The sequence below is a fragment of the Mesoplodon densirostris genome, chromosome 5, assembly GCF_025265405.1.
Source record: "Mesoplodon densirostris isolate mMesDen1 chromosome 5, mMesDen1 primary haplotype, whole genome shotgun sequence".
In the NCBI taxonomy this organism is placed as follows: domain Eukaryota; kingdom Metazoa; phylum Chordata; class Mammalia; order Artiodactyla; family Ziphiidae; genus Mesoplodon; species Mesoplodon densirostris.
In genome coordinates this window covers 105,302,516-105,322,477 of record NC_082665.1, presented here as the reverse complement: position 1 = coordinate 105,322,477, position 19,962 = coordinate 105,302,516, and the positions used below count along the sequence as shown (strand labels likewise).

Below are 19,962 nucleotides of genomic sequence, written 5' to 3'. Positions count from 1 at the left end.
TTTCCAAAATAATGAATTTAAAAAATGAATTCATAATGAATCTTTTGACAAAAATTAAAATGAATTATTAAACTAGGCATCCATGAAATTATTCATGACTGAAAAAGGAAAATCTATCAATAAAGAAATGAGGAAAATTAACTAAGAATTATACAGACACAAAATGTATCCATGCTTCTAATTTCTGTACCATACCTTTACTGTGACTGTAATAACCATGACTGTGAAGACCAAGGTACCAAATGTCCAATTTCCAAACATCTAAAACAGAACAAATAAACCAGTATTGCATTATGGGTTAAAATGATGCTAAATCAGAAGTGATGCAAAGAGTAACTAGTGTACATTCTTTACTAAAAATTACTTGCATCATTTACACCAGTTACATTTGAAATCTGTGACTAGATTAGTACAGTTAAAGGAGAATGAGAAGAAACACCATAAAGCATTATCATGTTTATTATTATGTAAAATGATTCTGTGGATAACATTATCAGACTGGAAACTCAAAGATGGGTTTGGAATTATGTGGCACAGTTTTTAGTGATAATGATATAGCTGTTAGTGACTGCTTTACTCTTATCACAAAGTAAAAATGATAATAAAACCCTGTTCAATCACAATTAGTTTCTGAAACCATTCCAACCAGAAGTCACAGCAGATCACCTGCCACTGTATTTCTGGACACACCATAGAAAGAGCAGGTAAAAAGAAACTTATACACAAAACCAACACCTGAAAGGAAAGATAACGGCCAGTGGACCTAGTCAAGAGATTTCAAGTAAAAATGCAGTTAATGCCAGTTAGATAGTATTGCCCTGGGCTTTATAGCCAAAACTTACTAAGGCCTATTAAAAATGCAGAATCCCCAGAGAATGTCAATTTAATTTCCACAAATAAGAGCACAACCAGAACTTTATGTTAATTTAGTTTACAAAGTAGTCATAATCTTTACCACTGATTAAAAAAAATTATTTAAAAGGCTGGTTGTTTTAAAAAAAAAAAGAAAAAGAAAGAAAAAAATATACAGGTTCCAATGGCAATAAAACTCATCTAAGTAATTAAAGATAAACCACAACCTCAGTGCTTATAAAATTATTGTTTATTTTAAAATACTTAGTATATTGCCTGGTATAAATAAAATACTCAACAAAAATTTTTAAAATTTGTATGGAAACACAAAAGACCCTGAATAGCCAAAACAATCTTGAGAAAGGATAATGGAGCTCGAGGAATCACACTCCCTGACTCCAGACTACGCTATAAAGCTAATGCAATCAAAACAGTATGGTACCAGCACAAAAACAGACATATAGATCAATGCAACAGGATAGAAAGCCCAGAAATAAACCCATGCACCTATAGTCAATTAATCTATGACAAAGGAGGCAAAAATATACAATGGAGAAAAGACAGTCTCTTCAATAAGTGGTGCTGGGAAAATTGGACAGCTACACATAAAAGAATAAAATTAGAACATTCTCTAACACCATATACAAAAATAAACTCAAAATGGACTAAAGACTTAAATGTAAAGCTTCTAGAGGAAAACACAGGCAGATCACTCTTTGACATAAAATATGGGACCTAACTAAGCTTAAAAGCTTTTGCACAGCAAAGGAAACTATCCACAAAATGACAAGACAACTTATGGACTGGGAGAAAATATTTGCAAATGATGCTACTGACATGGTATTAATTTCCAAAGTATACAAACAGTTCATGCAGCTTAATTATCAAAAAAATAAACAACCCAATCAAAAAATGGGCAGAAGACATAAAAAGACATTTCTCTAAAGAAAACATACAGATGGCCAACAGGCATATGAAAAGATGCTCAATATAACTAATTATAGGAGAAATGCAAATCAAAACTACAATGAGGTATCCCCTCACACTGGTCAGAATGGCCATTATTAAAAAGTCTACAAATAGTAAATGCTGGAAAGGGTGTGGCAAAAAAGGAACCCTCTTACACTGTTGGTGGGAATGTAAATTAGTGTAGCCATTTAGGAGAATAGTATGGAGGTTCCTTAAAAGCTAAAAAGAGTTGCCATATGATCCTGCAATCCCAATCCTGGGCATATATCCGGAGAAAACTCTAATTTGAAAAGATACACAGACCCCAGTGTTCACAGCAGCACTATTTACAATAGCCAAGACATAGAAGCAACCTAAATGTCCACTGACAGGTGAATGGACAAAGAAGATGTGGTACATATACACAATACAGTATCAGTCAGCCATAAAAAAGAATGAAATCATGCCATTTGCAGCAACATGGATGGACCCAGAGTTTATCATATTAAGTGAAGTAAGTCAGAGAAAGACAAATAAAATAAGATATTGCTTAAATGTGGAACCTAAAAAATGATACAAATGAACTTATTTACAAAAGAGAAATAGATTCACAGACATAGAAAACAAACTTATGGTTACCAAAGGGGACAGTGGGTGGAGAAGATAAATTAGAAGTTTGGGATTAAAATATACACACTACTAAATATAAAATAGGTAAACAACAAAGACCTAATAGCACAGGGAACTATACTCACTATCTTATAATAACATATAATGGAAGAGAATCTGAAAAAGAATATTTATTTATATATAACTGAATCACTATGCTGTATGCTTGAAACTAACAACACTGTAAATTCACTATACTTCAGTTAAAAAAATAAAAAGCTTAAAAGGCAAAAAAAAATCAATGAATAATGGTTATTATAATCAACAATGAAACATTAATATTCCTTCATTTGAGGGTATTTTGGGGAGTTTATTTGTCAAGAGGAAAATAATGGAAAAGTCATATTGACTTTTCCTGCTTTTATCATCTCTAGAAATGACCTGGAAATACTGAAAAATCATTGGATCTCACTTAACTCAGCTCTTAAGAGAGCCAGCTCCTCTTTCAGGGATATGGAGATAGGTAATTGATGCAGTCAGGGAACCTGGGCCTGGGAGTGGTAACAACCACACATGTCTATCCCTCAGTATATGGTTTTACTGGGCCCAGACTGGGACTAGCTACATGGTATCTTCCTTAGAAGCAGAGGAAGATTTAGGGCTCCTTCTAGCATTCAAGGCCCTAGAGGGAGCTGTAGAAAACACATTCACATTCTCTCTCCTTTTTGGATAAAGTTAGCACAAGTTATGTATTTCAATTACATCAATCAGTTAAGACTCTTTCCATTCTGATTTCCCCTTGAATTAGTTTAGGTGATGATGAAGTGAGTGGCAGAATCTGGCTAAAGAGAAGTTGAGTTGGGCTTATTACATTGGCTTGGGTTAAGTGGGACCTATTTATGTCACTCATAATCACTTTCACATATACTTGTGTTTGTACTTACAGTTCTTTCCCTTAAAGAGGGCCTGCCAAAACGAGTTAAGGCTTAGATTACTCTACTAAACCTGGATCTGCCCCTGCTCAGAAGAGACAGATGCTCAAAACACTTTCTAACACAATCTGTTTTTTTTGAATCACTTCTTCTAACTTGTTACCTAATTAAAGCCAACCGTGTATTCCAAATTTAAAAGGATCATTCATTATTCATTTGTACACTCAAGAAATAGTAATTGAGCATCTTATTCTACGCCAAGTACCATTCCAAGCCTTGGGGAATAAAGCAGCAATAAGGTAAAGTTTCTGACCTCAAGGAGCTTACACATAGTGGAGGAGGCAAAAAATAAATAAACCCAAAAATATATACTTTGAGGTAGAGAGCCTGTGCTCTGCAACGAGAAGCCACCACAGAGAAGCCCGCGCACTGTAACAAAGAGTAGCCCCCACTCGCTGCATCTAGAGAAAGCCTGTGTGCAGCAACGAAGACCCGATGCAGCCAAAAATAAACAAACAAACAAATAAATAAAAGAAAATAAATGTAGAGTAAGGGGTCGGGAAGTGATGGAAGGTGAGGGAGATGGGATTTTACTGGAGTGGGCTAGAAAGGCCTACTCAAGCCAGTGACATTTCAGGAGACCTGAATGAATAAGGGAGTCAGTCAAATGACCACGTGAGAGAAAAGCATCCAGGCAGAGAAACAGCAAGTGCAGAAGTCCTAAGGCAGGAACTAATTGGTCTGAAAGAGCAAGAAAACCAGTGTGGCTAGAGTAGAGTGAATAAAGGGGAGGGTGGAAGGAAATACAGTCCAAGAGGTAGTCCAAGATCTTTTCATTTTTAAAAGATCACTTGGGCTACTGTGTGGAGAAGAGATAGTAGGAAGGGGAAGAACAGAAGCAGGAGCAGGAAGAAGGCAGTTACTATTATGGTCTCCGAAAGAGATGGTGATGATCTGATTGGTGTGGAGGAGGAGAGAAGGAGAAACATCCAGGATATGTGTGACATCAGAACCAATGCGATTTCATATGGGTTGTGAGAGAAGAAGTGAAATGAAGGATGATTCCTAGATTTCTGCCCAAGCAGATGGGTAAAAGGTAGTTCCATTTATTAATAAATATAAGAAGAATTGGAAGGGAAATGGGTTTGCAGAAGACATAAAAAAATTCTGTTTAGCAATATTAACTTTGAGATTCTATGAGACTTACAGGTAGAGAAGGCAGTTAGTTATTTGAATCTGATAAGCAACTGGCAGAGATGTAAAACTGGGAGTTCAGCATATAAGCAATGTTTCAACCAGGAGAAGGATGAATTCACCCTGTGTACAGATAAAAGATGGCACAGAACTGAGTCCTAGGCCACTGCTCCATGTAGAACAGTTAGAACAGCGGTTCTCAAGTTGGGGGCATTTTGCCTCGCGGTGGACAGTTGGCTGGATCTGAAGACATTTTTGGTTGTCATAACTGGGTGGGGGAGTTAGGGGTGTATGCCTGTGTGCTACTGGTATCTAGTGGGTAGGCATGCTGCTAAACATCCTACAATTCATAGGGTGAACCTCCACAGCAAAAAACTATCTGGCTCAAAATGCCATTGGTGCAGAGGTTGAGAAGCCCTGATTCTGAGGGTAGGAGGTGAAGACTGAAAAGGAACAGTTGCTAAGGAAGCCAAAGTAACTTACAGAGGCTGAGAGAAGATAATACAGCAGGCAGGAAGGCTTCAAAAATTGTACCCAGGGCCTCCCTGGTGGCGCAGTGGTTGAGAGTCCGCCTGCCGATGCAGGGGATACGGGTTCGTGCCCCGGTCTGGGAGGATCCCATATGCCGCGGAGCGGCTGGGCCCGTGAGCCATGGCCGCTGGGCCTGCGCATCCGGAGCCTGTGCTCCGCAACGGGAGAGGCCACAACAGTGAGAGGCCCGCATACCGCAAAAAGAAAAAAAAAAAAAAAAAAAATTGTACCCAATGGTTGAGTTCAAAAGGGCTGAGGCACGCTCTTAGATTTAGCAATGAAGTGGTGGCTGGTGACCATAAAGAACATGGTTTTGATGGGAGTGCTGGGGGTGAATGCCCTACAGGAGAACATTCAAGGGAGAAGAGGAGGCCAGAAAGTAGAAATAGTAAAAAATGTAACTTCTTCAAATTTCGTAACAGGTCTAACTTAACTACACATTGATCTATAAAAGAATTATCTTCTATAGAGTTAATCAGTTGTTCAGTTCTCCAGTACAAACTATCTCTTTATTATTGGTTTTAAACACTGACTAATTGTTGGGTGATACCATAAGAAACAAGGTATATTTTTCTGTTCTCTGTATATGATGTAATTTTCTATTAATTGCTTGGAATATTAGTGCTTTAAATATTTGTCTCATGAATAAATGAACATACAGGGAAATTCTGTAATGAACTAGATAATCAAAGATATTTTAATCATACAAGGTTTAGTTAAAAGAAATCTGTATCTACTGACAGGAATTAAATTGCATATGTGTTCTTGAATGACCTGATTGGTAATTATGGTGGTTAAATCATTTGAATGAAAGTAAAGGATACTGAATTCTCGGTGGAATACAAATATAAAATAGTATATTTCTATCTTAACACAGAGCTCTTATCATCTGATGGCTAGGTTTCAACAGCTGATGACATGTATAGTGTGAAAGAGAAACTAATTAAAGATAGGAAGTAAGGGGAGAAATCATTAACATTAAAAAAAATACTAGCAAAAACTACAAAAAGTTTTATTTTTCTCTTTCTCTCAAAATTACAACCTGAAATTTCAACTCCTCGATTCTGTGTTGCTGATTGTTTCCCCCCAACTAATCTGGCAAACAGTCCAGACCTAGAAGGCTTGAATAAGAGGTGAAGAATTACTTTTTCATCCTTATTCGTTCGTCATTTGATTTTTAATGTGGTGGAATAGTGAATATATAGTTTAGAACAGTGCCGAGGGTCTGACAATTCCAGCTTCTCTACTGGAGAAGTCTAACTGGAATTAGAATACTCTAATAGTTTTTCCCTTTTTCTCTGATCCCACATTTTTTTGAATTTCAATTATTTTAGTTTTCTAAACTGGGTATAATTCCATAAAGAGAGAAAAAAAGAAATTAATGGTTGACATTTTTGAGTTTCTGTATACTTCAGTAAAACAAAACCAAAACAAATTTTAAAAACCCTTATTAGGGCAGGATCTCATTTTAAACAGTAGTTATCTAGATTGTAATTTTCATATCAGACCACTGAGAATGAGTGGAATAGGTATTAGTGTTTAAGTTCCTGAGTTAACAAAGGATTCTTTTTTTCTTTATTGTCTTTTTCCTCTGAAGCCTTCGGTTGAAACCACTAGAGAAGCAGAATGTCATGGAATGTTGGGATGGGAACTCAGCTACCTCTGAAACTACTCTCCCAAAATTTTTCTCCCTACATCATCTTAGTTTTCCACTCTTACCACATGACTAAAATTCCCTCTGTTCTGTTTCCTTCACTATAAATTTTTTTTTAAATTCTTCTAATATACACTTAACCAAGCCACGATGCCTTTGCCATTGCATTCTGTGGAAGTTTGCTTTAACTGGAGGTGAACTCCTGTAATCTAAATTGTTCCTCTCATACTTTCCTTACCTATAATCTTCAGTAACATCTTCCCTTGTCTATGACTTTAAATATTCTTCCCTGAGAAAGTTTCTTCATGAGATCACAGAAAGACAACATAAGCTATTTCCAAAAATATTCTGGACAACAGCAACACTTAGAACAAGTAGTGTCCCAATATGAGAACACTTACTCTGTAGAGATAAACAAAGGAGACAAATTTTTCTTTTTTAAAAAAGTCATTTGCTTTTAGTACCTCTGTAATTTATAGTAACCTTAATAAACATTCTTCATTGGTGTTCACCTCCCAATTATTTAGCTTCTAAAAAAACATGATTTCATAGGTGGTCAAATTCATAGAAGCAGAAAGGACGGTAAATTCCAGGAGCTGGTAAGAAGGGAAATGGGTAGTTCTTAATAGGCACAGAGTTTCAGCTTTGTAAGATGAAAAAGTGCTGGAGATCTGTTGCATAACAATGTGAATTTACTTAACACGACTGAACTGTACTCTTAAAAATGTTAAGATGGTAAAAAAGTATCAAGTTATAAATTTTAAATATATGCAGCTTACTGTATACCAACTATACCTCAATTAAGCTGTTTTTTAAAAACCAGTATCATGGAAGTCAGTTTTTTCTATTATTCTTGGAGGAGTTAACATTTTTTAAAAGTTACATTCAGATCTCTAACAAAATACATTATAATAATTTTACCTTTTGTCAAAATTCAATTAATAAAGAAGAAATGATTGTTCTCTTCTACAAAGCCTGTTAAAAAACACCAACTCAAACAAAGTTGATCTTGTTGGATTACAGAAATAATATGAAGTTTTATGTTAAGCTCATTTTCAACTCCGGAAAAAAAAAATATGAAGGGACTTCCCTGGTGGCACAGTGGTTAAGAATCCGCCTGCCAACGCAGGGGACGCGGGTTCGAGCCCTGGTCTGGGAAGATCCCATATGCCGCGGAGTAACTAAGCCCGTATGTCACAATTACTGAGCCTGTGCTCTAGAGCCTGCGAGCCACAACTACTGAGCCTGTGTGCCACAACTACTGAAGCCTGCGCTCCACAACGAGAAGCCACTGCAATGAGAAGCCCGCGCACTGCAACGAAGAGTACCCCTGCTCACCACAACTAGAGAAAGCCCAAGCACAGCAACAAAGACCCAACACAGCCATTAAAAAATATATATATATATATAAAAGAAAAAGAAAAGATTACCCAAACAAATATTCACCAAATTACAAATCTGACTTTTTGACAAATGTTTGTGATAAGATGATACTAAGGTATTGGAAGACAAGCCCCAGTTTTGAACTAATACTTATACTCCAAATACTTTGAGTATTTTAAGCCTGCATAAGGCTAGACAAATTTTATTTGAGTTTAACTCTTCTAATATTTAGAAGAAAAACAATTAAAAATTAGTCAGTAGTTCAGTCCCCTTAATATATTTTTTGTTCTCTGGCAATCAAGGAGTGACAGTAAAGGAATATCTTTTTTATGGTGCTTGGAAGGTAAAGATCTGTCCATAGGAAAGCAGTTTATACACACACACACAAACAGGTACTCAGACATGTCATATACATTCCTCTAGTCTTTCCAAATCTCAGAGAAAACTTATCAGGATTCTTATATTTTACTAAGAGAAAAGACCTATTAAAAAGATCTGAGGGGAATATATGAAGAATAAATAGTTCTTTCCTAAGTAAAAGAGAAGTTAAGAATGAATGAATGGATACTTCAAAAATATTTGTTGAGGGAGTTCCCTGGTGGTCTAGTAGTTAGGATTCGGCACTTTCACTGCTGTGGCCCAGGTTCAATCCCTGGTCAGGGAACTGAGATCCTGCAAGCCACATGGCATGGCCAAAAAAAAAAAAATTGTTGAAAATTAATTAATACCTAGAATATTCATGATACTGCTAGGCCCATCACAAAATATGGGGGTAGAATCTTAACTTTCCCTGAACTGTCTTGCCCTTCATGGATCCCAAACTACTGCAACTCTTTCTCCTCCTCCTTTCTCAGGATCAGATGTTTGCACTGACTTCATCTTCACCTCTAGCCACTTCTCTTCCCAGTACTTCCCCCTAATATTTTCTACTCTAGGTCCTCCACTGTTTGCACATTTCTTGGGCATACAAGAATCATTACTGGAAAACAGAAAGCATTCAACCCATGTCGAAAAAGACTTTCAGTACAGGGAGGCGTAAGAGGGAGCTGGAGTGAAAGGACAGGGACCTGTGGGCTCAATCTTGAAGAACAGACAGTCATAAGACTGACTTTGGGAAAAAGAGGCAAGAGCATTCTAGAGAGAAAACATAGTAATGGCTTGGAACTAGAAATGAGCACTGCATGTTCTGAGAGAGCCAGCAAGGACAGTTTAACTTACACCGTTAAAGAGGAGAGTTTCTGGGCTTCCCTGGTGGCGCAGTGGTTGAGAGTCCACCTGCCGATGCAGGGGACATGGGTTCATGCCCTGGTCCGGGAGGATCCCACATGCCGCAGAGCGGCTGGGCCCGTGAGCCGTGGCCGCTGAGCCTGCGCGTCCGGAGCCTGTGCTCCGCAACAGGAGAGGCCACAACAGTGAAAGGCCCACACACCGCAAAAAAAAAAAAAAGAGGAGAGTTTCTGGGAGAAGTAGATTGGGGGGGACTGGGTAGAACAGGGTCTTCAATATAATGATTTGATAGTAATAATAACAAGTAATACTGCTAAGATTTATTGAGTACTTCTATATGCTAGCCACTCTGCCTAATGCCCTACATGTAATATGTTGTTTATTCCTCACAGCAAACCTATAAGGTAGTAATCATGTTCCTAATTTTGCAGTGAGGAAACTGAGCCTTACAGAAGTTAAAGAATTAATCCCAAATCACTCAAATGGTAACTTCAGGTGCCAGGATGTAAATCCAATTTGACTGATTGCAATGTATGCTTCTTTTCCACTGTTTCTACAGGGAGTGGTATATATGAGTGGTAGAACCGGTAGGCTAAAAGGGGAAGTTAATGACATACAATTTGAGTTAAAAAAAAAATAACAGTTGGTAAAAAGAAGAAAAACTTTTGTACTAAAGGGCCAACAACAATTTACACTTCATTAAGATTCTTTTCTTTTGTATAAAGCATGCTCAAGATTTAATTTTAAAAAATTATTTATTTATTTGTTTGTTTGTTTGGCTGTGTTGGGCCTTAGCTGCAGCATGCAGGATCTTTGTTGCTGCGTGCGGGATCTTGAGTTGCGGCATGTGAACTCTTAGTTGTGGCACGTCGGATCTAGTTCCCTGACCAGGGATTGAACCCGGCCCCATGCATTGGGAGCATGGAGTCTTAGCCACTGGACCACCAGGGAAGTCCCCAAAGATTTAATTTTAAAAGTCACTAAAAATTAGAAACAAACCTAAATTATAAGCATTCTTAAATAATTTATGCCATGTAATGAATATTATGTAGCTGTGAAAATATATTTTTGAAGCATTTTTAATAACATGAAAAATCACTTAGACTATAGTAAGGGGATAATTATAATAAGCCTATCATTGAGAAATAAGGGGATATGTTATGAAGTTAATGAAAAACAGTAAAAAATAAAAAAAGAATGGAAGAAAATATGTAAAAATGACAGAAATAATTACAACTGGGTAGAAGAAGAACAGGCGGTTTATTTTCTTTGTGTATTTTTCCTATAGAGTATTTCAAATTTACCATAATGGGCACATGTTACTTTTAAAATCAGAAAAAAAGTAGTAACTAGCAACAAGAGAGATCTCTTTAACTTCCTTTTCATCCAGTGATATCTTCCTTCTTTCTTAACTCTTCTCCCCTCTTCACTCTGTCCAGTTTTAGCCCAGTATTTCAAGTGGAAATGGGCATGCTCACTCATATATCTATATGTTTGATGGTCTTTGCACAAGTGGCAATACTGCACAGAAGGGTACCAGGCTAATACTTGTTTCTCAGAGGAATTTAGGATCTTGGCTAAGCACATAGGCTTTGAAGTTATACAGATCTGAGTTTGAATTATACTCGTAATTTATTCACTATGTGACCTGAGGCAAGTTTCTTAACCTTTCTGAGGTTAATTTTCTAATATGAAAAAATATTTTCCTCATACAGGGTTATTACAATTTAGTAAGCTAATACATGGAATATATCTGGAAGAGAGAAAAATTCAATAAAAGGTAGTTATACTTGGGGGAAGTGCTGTAACCTTCATGTTACACAAACTAGATTCATGTATTTGTCCAAACCAGGCTAAATATGTCCTCAAAAGTAGAGTGGCAATAATACATATGTTCCATTTCTACATCCTAAAGGGATCTGCATGGTTAAAGCCGCTCTAAAATTGAAACCCATTTCCTTCACTGCACTTGAATATTTTGTTATTTTACTTGTTTATTTTCTGTATCCCTCACAAGACTCTTAAGCTCCATAACTGAGTGTGTTAGTTCCTCTCATAAATCCAGACACTGGGTATAGTACATGGTAATGGTTGGTCCTCAATAAATGTTTGTTGAACAGATAAAACTTCATATTCTCCCAATTGCAAACCTTGTATCTCTGTTTCTGCAAATATATTGAATATTTTGGAATACTTAAATATTGCCAATGGAAAAGAGAAACTAAAGGTGACAAGCATTTCCAGTCTACCATAGTACCACAGCTGTCATTTCTTTTCCTCTGACCCATCTAGCTAAGCCTAGAAAGAGAGGCCTAGTTCTGCAGAGTCTCTCAACATGAGTACTCCAATCAGGACACAGAAACAACGTACTGTGTGGTACTCCTTTCCAATTTCACATTTCAGAAAAATAGCCACTCTAAACAGTAACTTGACATCCTCAGAATTGCTGGAGTGCACTGAAAAGTACAGTAGCACTTCCCAAGCATACCACCACGCCCCCCCACCCCAAAAAGAAAAAAAAATTCCTCCAATTAAAAGCAAAAACCTGGGCTTCCCTGGTGGCGCAGTGGTTGAGAGTCCGCCTGCCGATGCAGGGGACACGGGTTCGTGCCCCGGTCTGGGAAGATCCCACATGCCGCGGAGCGGCTAGGCCTGTGAGCCATGGCTGCTGAGCCTGCGTGTCTGGAGCCTGTGCTCCGCAATGGGAGAGGCCACAACAGTGAGAGGCCTGCGTACCACAAAAGAGAAAAAAAAAAAAAAAAAAAAGCAAAAACCTAAACATTAAGTCCTTATTTCTCATCTAAAAAAGCTGAATCATAATATCTCTCCAATGGGATTATTTTGAGGATTAATGGAAATGGGGCATGGAAAGCACTGAACACAATAGTTAAGTACTAAATAAACAGTAGCCATTGTTAAAACACAATCCTGAAGTGAACATCATGCAGGGGCATGAACATATCTCCTTGTGTGAATTAATTTTTGAACAACAAAACTGCTTAGGTAACCTGAGTTTCATATTAAAATTACACTGTATTGCCTTTCTGTTTTAATTCTCATTTGTATAAAATTTTATTAAGTAAAAAAAAGTTAAAAACCTTTTTATAATTGCATTTTAATTTAATACCTGCAATTTTATAACTTAAATGGAATTTTACTTTATTTTGTATGACAGAAGGTTATCAAAAGCCAAACTAAATTATTAAAAATGTTCTTTAAAAAACTATATATTTTACCTGGCCATTTCCAAGCAGAGATGTATCTTTCCCTATTAGAAAATAGGATCCAAAAAAGAAAATAAAGGCATGACTGAAACCCAACATGGTCCAATAAAGAAATGTTTTCATGCTTAGTTGACGGTTTTTACTAATGTCTCTGCAAATTTAAGAAAAAGGAAGAAAAAAACAAATGTATTAGGACTTACTATACCTACTAAATAATTATTACAGTTTGATAATTAAAAAACAAGATGGATTTTTAATTTAAAATTGCTTAAAAATTTTAGCAGAAAGAATAAAACCTAATTTACAAACCACTGCTTATAATATACATCTGTGTAACAGCTTAGAATTCTCATAACATATTCAAATACATTTTCTCATTTAATAAAGAAATATGATATAGGCATAATACTTCAGTTTAATTGTGAAAAGTTGATTTTTCTTTGTTATATTCTTTTTTTTGGCTGCGCCTCATGGCTTGTGGGATCTTAGTTCTCTGACCAGGGATCGAACCAAATTCCAAAGCTTGGAATCCTAACCACTGGACCACCAGGGAATTCCCTCTTCGTTATATTCTGTTGTAAACATTCAGTCATTCTGCTGTGATTGTTTCTTTTCAGTGGAGTCATCTGAGTTAGGTCCAGCACTGAGGCTCCTAAATGAGTTCTTGTCTATCAATAGCTATTATGAGAAGAACCATCTGTGCCAATCTTGGGTCAAGCCCAGTCCTAGATAACCTGGGAAATCAAGGTAAGTTACTGCCATTTCTGGATAACTGAATATCTCTGTTAAGTGTAGAGGTCAAGTTAATGTGGGAACCATAAGCTGGTCCTGAGCTGACTCCACATATCTATGATTACTTGGTTCTGAGAAAGGAATAACCCAGGGGAGCTGGGAAAATTTATGTCCTTAACTCTGCATTTTGCATCAATTACTACTCATAAATTTGGCAGTGCTAGAACATGAACTAATTTTTTATGAACTCTAGAGACAACTAATTACTGAATAACTTCTTTTGTGCCCATGAAACGGAGTATTACTGGTTTACAACAGTAGGTGCAAATTACACAACTGCTCAGTGCATTCCTAGGATGAAACTATTCATTTTTAAAAACATTGGAAAAAATCATTCAAATGTTCTCTTTAATGTTCAACAATTATAAACCATATGACAACTGAAGTACTTCCTGCGTAAACATTAACCACCAAGACAGTGCCTGATATATTTGCTTATTTTTAAGATACTTTCAAAAATTGATAACTATGTAACCTACTATTTGCAGTAAGAAATGTATGGACATTTAATACTGGAAAACACTTACCGATAGAGAGTGGGCTTGTTCTGTAACACATGAGGGTCTATATGCTGTTCCAACAGACTATATATCAGAATAGGCAGGGATGTAAAACAAATATTGTATAAAGTCAGGTACACGCTGTCATACAATGTCTAGAAAGAGAAATTTGTAGGAATTTTGAGACCCTAAACTATGTATTACTATTATACTTATACATGTAATTACAAAGAAGCATATTAAAAATAAATATAGAAATTATATTACATATTTTCAAATTTACACAAAATCCATTTTAATAATTCCAACTTGTTTCTTATATAGACATAATGTTCCTAGATTTATAATCTTTGTGGAAACTGGAACATTTTGTTATGTCAAGTGATTCTGCTATTATAGTGAATTGGATCTATATTTCAAGATACTCAAATTTGGTCCTGTGATGTAATTTTACACAATTCTCCTACATGCATCCTGGGCTTGTTATTATTCCCTTGATATACTACACACATAGTTTTGCTTTCATGGCTTTGTCTTCCCATCTAAGTCCTACACTTCCTTTAATCCATGATCCATGAAACTTAAAAACACTGGCTCAAATTCCTGATGATAGCTGCTTCTTCTAAAAAGTCGTATGTGCTACTGTTGGTAATTAGTTGGTACTAATTGCTTAGCACTTTGCCTATTCTTCGTATACTGCTTTTCTTAATATTGATACTGTCTCTTGAATTATACTAGAAACTCCCCCCAAACCTAATCAAAATAGGTTAAGTCTCCTTGTCACATGCTCTTACAGCATTCTTTATTTCATCCAAGTAAGCAAACATTGTTACTGGCAATCAATGTCCAAGCAGGTATCTGAAATTTAGAGTTATAGGTTGTAAACAGAGGAGAAAACAGTGATTAAGGGTAGAAACAACTCATTAAAAAAACCTAAGAATAATACACTTGTCATTTCAATAAACTAGAATAAACGTCTTGATCAATTAGAGATGTGGAGTGTGGTATGTGAAAAGGGTGCTCAGGTAGTCAGAAGCAGTAGGTCCAAGTATGGTTTAGCTATGTGATCTTGGGCAAGTTACTTAATCTCTATGGATTTCAAATTCCTTTTCTATGTGACATGTATACAACAAAAGACCCACCATGTGTGTTTATTATAGCTACTGCTAACCTATTACAGAGTTTTCCCTCTGAGCCTATACCTTCAGAACCCTTTTCAATATAGCACTACTGGAACCTCTATTAATTATTTACCTTCTGAGATGAAACCTGTATGTCATCCCTGGGCTCAATCACTAATGTTTCTTCCAAATCTAAAAAAATTCTATGACTCAAAAAATAAATAATGAGGTAAACTTCCAATAATTACCTGGCCTGGCTTGATACGGATTTTGCAGAAATACTGCACGTAAGTTGAAAAAGGTTCACCAAATTCTCTCATAAGCTATTAAGAGTTAATATCTATTTTTTAAAAAAAAGCATCCAGAGTTAAAATATATTTTGGTATTAACACTTGCTTCAAACTGAAAATCAGAATAAAGAAATATTATGGATGTTATGCTAATTAAATACACTATTAGAAAAGTTTTGTCTAGTTATCTGTAGGACTAGGAAAAATGGAAAAAGTCCCTCCAAGTATCTACCAAAAACTGAACATACACACTTTACTCTAAAAGGATAAAACAAAAGATTCTATTTACTTACTTGTTGAGAAAACAAACAGTAGAACTGATATAAAAACTGGGGTGTGATAAAGCACACATTCTGAAAAACAAGATTAAATGGAAATAATTGAAATATTTAGGTCTAAAAGAGAAACAATTTCTAAAAATGGCTATTAAAAGAGTCCAAAAATATAGTATCAGTTGATATGGTAAGTAGATCTGCCCATAAGAACTTGGCCGTATAAAATGGGGAAATAGGATTCCCATTTTATTAAAATATGTCTAAAAGTAGTCTAGGCAGCATTGCAAATGTCAGAAAGAAAACACCTTTGACTCCTATCATTGCCAAGCAATACCGTAATTTTGAATTTATAACCTACCAACTATTATTCAATACTTTTCATTTATAGTAAAATAAGAAAAGTTTACTTAAACTTTAGGGCTAAAATTGCTTTAAAATGCAAAAATATTTAAAATACAACAAATGGAACGATCAAAACATCTTTCCATTTCAATAGCCTTATGTCACAGCAAAAGTTATAATAATAAGCTAGGAAAAAACTGCCACCATCATCTGTTAGCATTATGCAATCTACCTGTGTTCTTTCACTGGGTTGCAGCTAGTAATTAATTACAGAAATATACGCAATATAGGACATTCTGATGTATTAAATGTCTTGGTACTCAAAGGCTCTTCATATGGATTCCACAGAACCCCATCTTTGCCCATAAGGGTCAAGAGATTAGGACGGTGTTTCAACGTAATTGGTTTCCTTGTAATCCTATGTATTTTATTTTATGCATCTAAAATCCCTATAATTTGTAATCTCAAAACAGATTAAGAACCTCTGCTTGAAATCATCATATTGGAGTTAAAATTCAAATTTATTACTGGTTCAGGACAAAATAACAATAAAGAAATCAAACTAATTGTGTTCTAATTTGCATAGAATGAAATTAAGTGTGAATTTTGATGTATTCTGACAAATTCATACAGCCATGTAACCACCACCATAATCAAGTTGAACTTTTCTGTCATGCAGAGTTCTCTCATATTCCTTTCTAGTCAATTCTATCAACTGCACCCTTGGCCTCAGGCAACCACTGATTTGCTTTCTGTGAGTACACATTAGATTTATTGTAATAAAATAATAAAAGGATATTCCATAAACTGTTAGTTTTACTTATAGAGAAAAAAATTTTAAGAATAATTTGTATGGTAATAGCATTCCTTAAATTGAAACTTCAAATACTCTGTCAGAAATTGATTCTAAAATATATCCATGAAACTTACCTTATAAAAAAAATACTGTACAAGGGTAGCTATTCTAATATAATAAAAATGACCATGAACAAAAAGCAATTTGGAGAGAAATTTAAATCTAGCTATTGCATAGTCACTGTTCCTTGCAGCTTGTCTTCCTTCTTTACCCATGATTCCTGTAATAAAGGGGACAAAAAGGTAAGTTCATTGATAACTGATAAGTGTAATTTTTATGATATACCTGCAAATACCTTAATTAACTGTAGCAGCTGAACCTGGACTTAGGATCACTATATCCTAAAATATAGTAGACAATAGATTCCCAAAAGGTTGCTCCACTTAAATCAAATATGTAATTAACACAAAGCTATAACTTATACCAGGCATGTAATATCAATTTTCAAAGAATCAGAATATAATAAAAATATAAGAATAATATTAAAAGTTCAGGATCTAAGAACATCTCAAAAAAATTCTAATGAAGAGAATGCTATAAAACAGCTTTGACTTCACTAATTCCAATGAACATGAAAAATATGCAAATTGAGTAATCTGAACCAAGCAAATATGATTATGTTTAATGGTCTTAAAACTTTCATGCATAAGTCAAATAGTGTGCTTTTTAAAAGAAAAATGTACACTATTACTTGAAATCAGTACATAATCTTATCTGATAAATATGAGAACTTTTTTTTAGGTTACTAGAATTCTTTAGGTTTCAAAAGTTATTGCCAAGTTTGTTTATTCAATATGGAAGCGGCTTCGAAAAAATTATTTTTCAAAATTAAAATTTTTTACTTTTGTCATAAAAGGATCAAAAATGTTCCAAAATGTATAGGTAAAGACAATCACTTATATTCACAACTCCTAGAGAAGACCACTATTTTTGGTCTACATACTTTTAGAATTTTTCCTTATGCATATTTCATGTATGTATATTTAACATATATAAAAACGAGTGCATAAAGATGGGACTATTTGTTTTGTAATCTGCTTTTGTCACTTACTACATTATGGACATTGTTTATAACATACGTGTTTGTTAACATATTCACTTATTTTCTTAAGAGAAATCCCTGGATGCAAAACTGCTAGGTCAATAGGCACACATTTAAAATTGTTATACATAATAATGCAGGGTGTACCAATTTACATTCCCACTAACATCGTATAAGGGCATCTGTTAATCTATACCTTTGTCAATTCCAGGTTTTATCAATCTTTGTAATTTTTGCCAATCTGATAAGCAATTTTAATTTATATTCTTTTGATTATTAGGGAGACAATATCTTTTTCATGCATTTAATATTCTGTTTAGATTTCTCCTTTTGTGACAACTGATGGCTCACACCTTTCAACATATTTCTACTAGAATGTTTTCCTTATTCTCCTTAATTTGTTAAGACCTCACATATTAGGAAGATTAAGACTGTCATCTATTTTGCAAATATTCCTTACCAGTTTTTCTTTAAAATTTGTTTATGGGAAGTATTTACTTCTGCCACACATATTGATCTTTTTCCTTTTTAGTTCCTTGTTTTGTTTGGTTTTGTATCTAAAAGATCCTTCCATACCTCAAATAACAGGATTATTCATTAAAGTTTCCTATTATTTTTATGGCCTTCAAAAATAATTTAAATCCTTAATCCATCTGGAATTTGTTTTACTATAAGCAATGGAAAGGAACCCACTTCTTTTTTTCCAAATAACTAACTAGTTATATCAGTATTTTTTAATCAAATAATTTGTTTCCCTACTTATCTGAAACATCTCCTTTGTTATATACTAAATTTCCAGATGTTTGAACTGATTCTGTTTACTGGTCTGGCTGTTATCATATTAGAATCAAACTGTTATAAATACTGTAGCTTTTTATGCTCTAACATATGGTATAGGAAGTTATCATCAAATTACTATGAAGACTTCTGGGAAACAACAGTATACACACTAGAAAGAAAATGAAAATTTCAAAATGAAGAGTTAATAATCCCAAAGAGGAAGGAGTTGATTTGAGAGATACACTGGAAATATTAGAGCCAATAACTACTCATCACATAGGCAATTCCAGAGCGAGGACTGTCCTCTTTTCTAACTCTAAAATTTTACCCTTCAACAAAAAACCCATACTCTTCTCTTTTCCTTCCTCAATAAAATTATTGAGGAAGATAGGTCAGAATATGGTTTTAAATAGGAAATGACTGATAATTTAAACATAATAAAATGATTTTAGTATTCTGAATCTAATAAAAATTTTAGGCAAAAATAGAGATCAGAATGAAGGTTATTAAATTAGAAAGTTATTTGAAATTTTATAATTATATTATAGTTTGGTGTAATTTCCTGTCTCTAAAATTATCTTTAAAATAAGTTGCAGAATCTTTGATGAATTAAGTAAAAAATAATAACATTCTAAAATGAGAATTTAAAACCATGAGGGTAACTATGTAAATCACAAATTTAGAGTTTTAAAATGACAAAATAATGTGTAAAAGTACTTTAAAAGGTGCAAAATGGCAAGTATAAATAAAGTTACTTTATTGGGAAGGAGAATTGGCAAAGATAAAGTTCACTAATGTGGTATTTATTTCCTTGAAAATTTGGAAGTAAAATATCCTAAATATTGGGCTTAATTATAATAGCTTTCTGATGGAAATACACTGTGATATATTACCCTACTGCATTTAGTTTTCATTCATATATTTGATATTGTGCTTTAGTCTACAAAAGGAAAATTCAAAATCACCGAATGATTAAACCAACTTTAAAAGTTCAAGAAAAAATCAGTCACCTATTCCAACATGTGCTTCTTGTATCATGCTTACATCATTAGCACCATCGCCAACAGCCAATGTTATAGGCTTCTCAGGTGAGATTTTTATCAGTCTTATTACCTGAAAGACATACAACTAATTAGTTATGATAAAATTTAAATCTTCATGTATTTATATAAAGTCATTTATCTGAAATGATCTGTTGTAAGAAAAGTAGAGCAATGAAAAAAATTTTTATATTAGACGATAATAGGCACCAAGGTTCACTTTTTGAGGGATGTCTCCATTAAGATGTTAGGAATGTCTTTCAGAAATGACACAGCAAAACAGAGTACTATCTTTGGGTTTTATGATGGTATGTAAGAATCTTTTAAACACAGTTTAAATTTGTAAAAAGCTTAATAATAATTGTGTAAA

General features: G+C 34.6%; 1 protein-coding gene across 3 annotated transcripts in view; it reads right to left on the bottom strand.

Annotated features, from left to right (window-relative positions):
• The window catches only part of ATP11B (ATPase phospholipid transporting 11B (putative)), a 118,984-nt gene that overhangs the window by 20,680 nt on the left and 78,342 nt on the right, over positions 1–19,962 (bottom strand). For all 3 annotated transcript variants that reach the window (XM_060099187.1, XM_060099189.1, XM_060099188.1), the window contains 6 exons: positions 19,563–19,665; positions 16,805–16,950; positions 15,551–15,610; positions 13,874–14,001; positions 12,567–12,705; positions 196–261 (listed from right to left, as the gene is read on the bottom strand). In XM_060099187.1, coding sequence (XP_059955170.1) covers positions 196–261; positions 12,567–12,705; positions 13,874–14,001; positions 15,551–15,610; positions 16,805–16,950; positions 19,563–19,665 — 642 coding nt within the window. The remainder of the gene's footprint in view (positions 1–195; positions 262–12,566; positions 12,706–13,873; positions 14,002–15,550; positions 15,611–16,804; positions 16,951–19,562; positions 19,666–19,962) is intronic.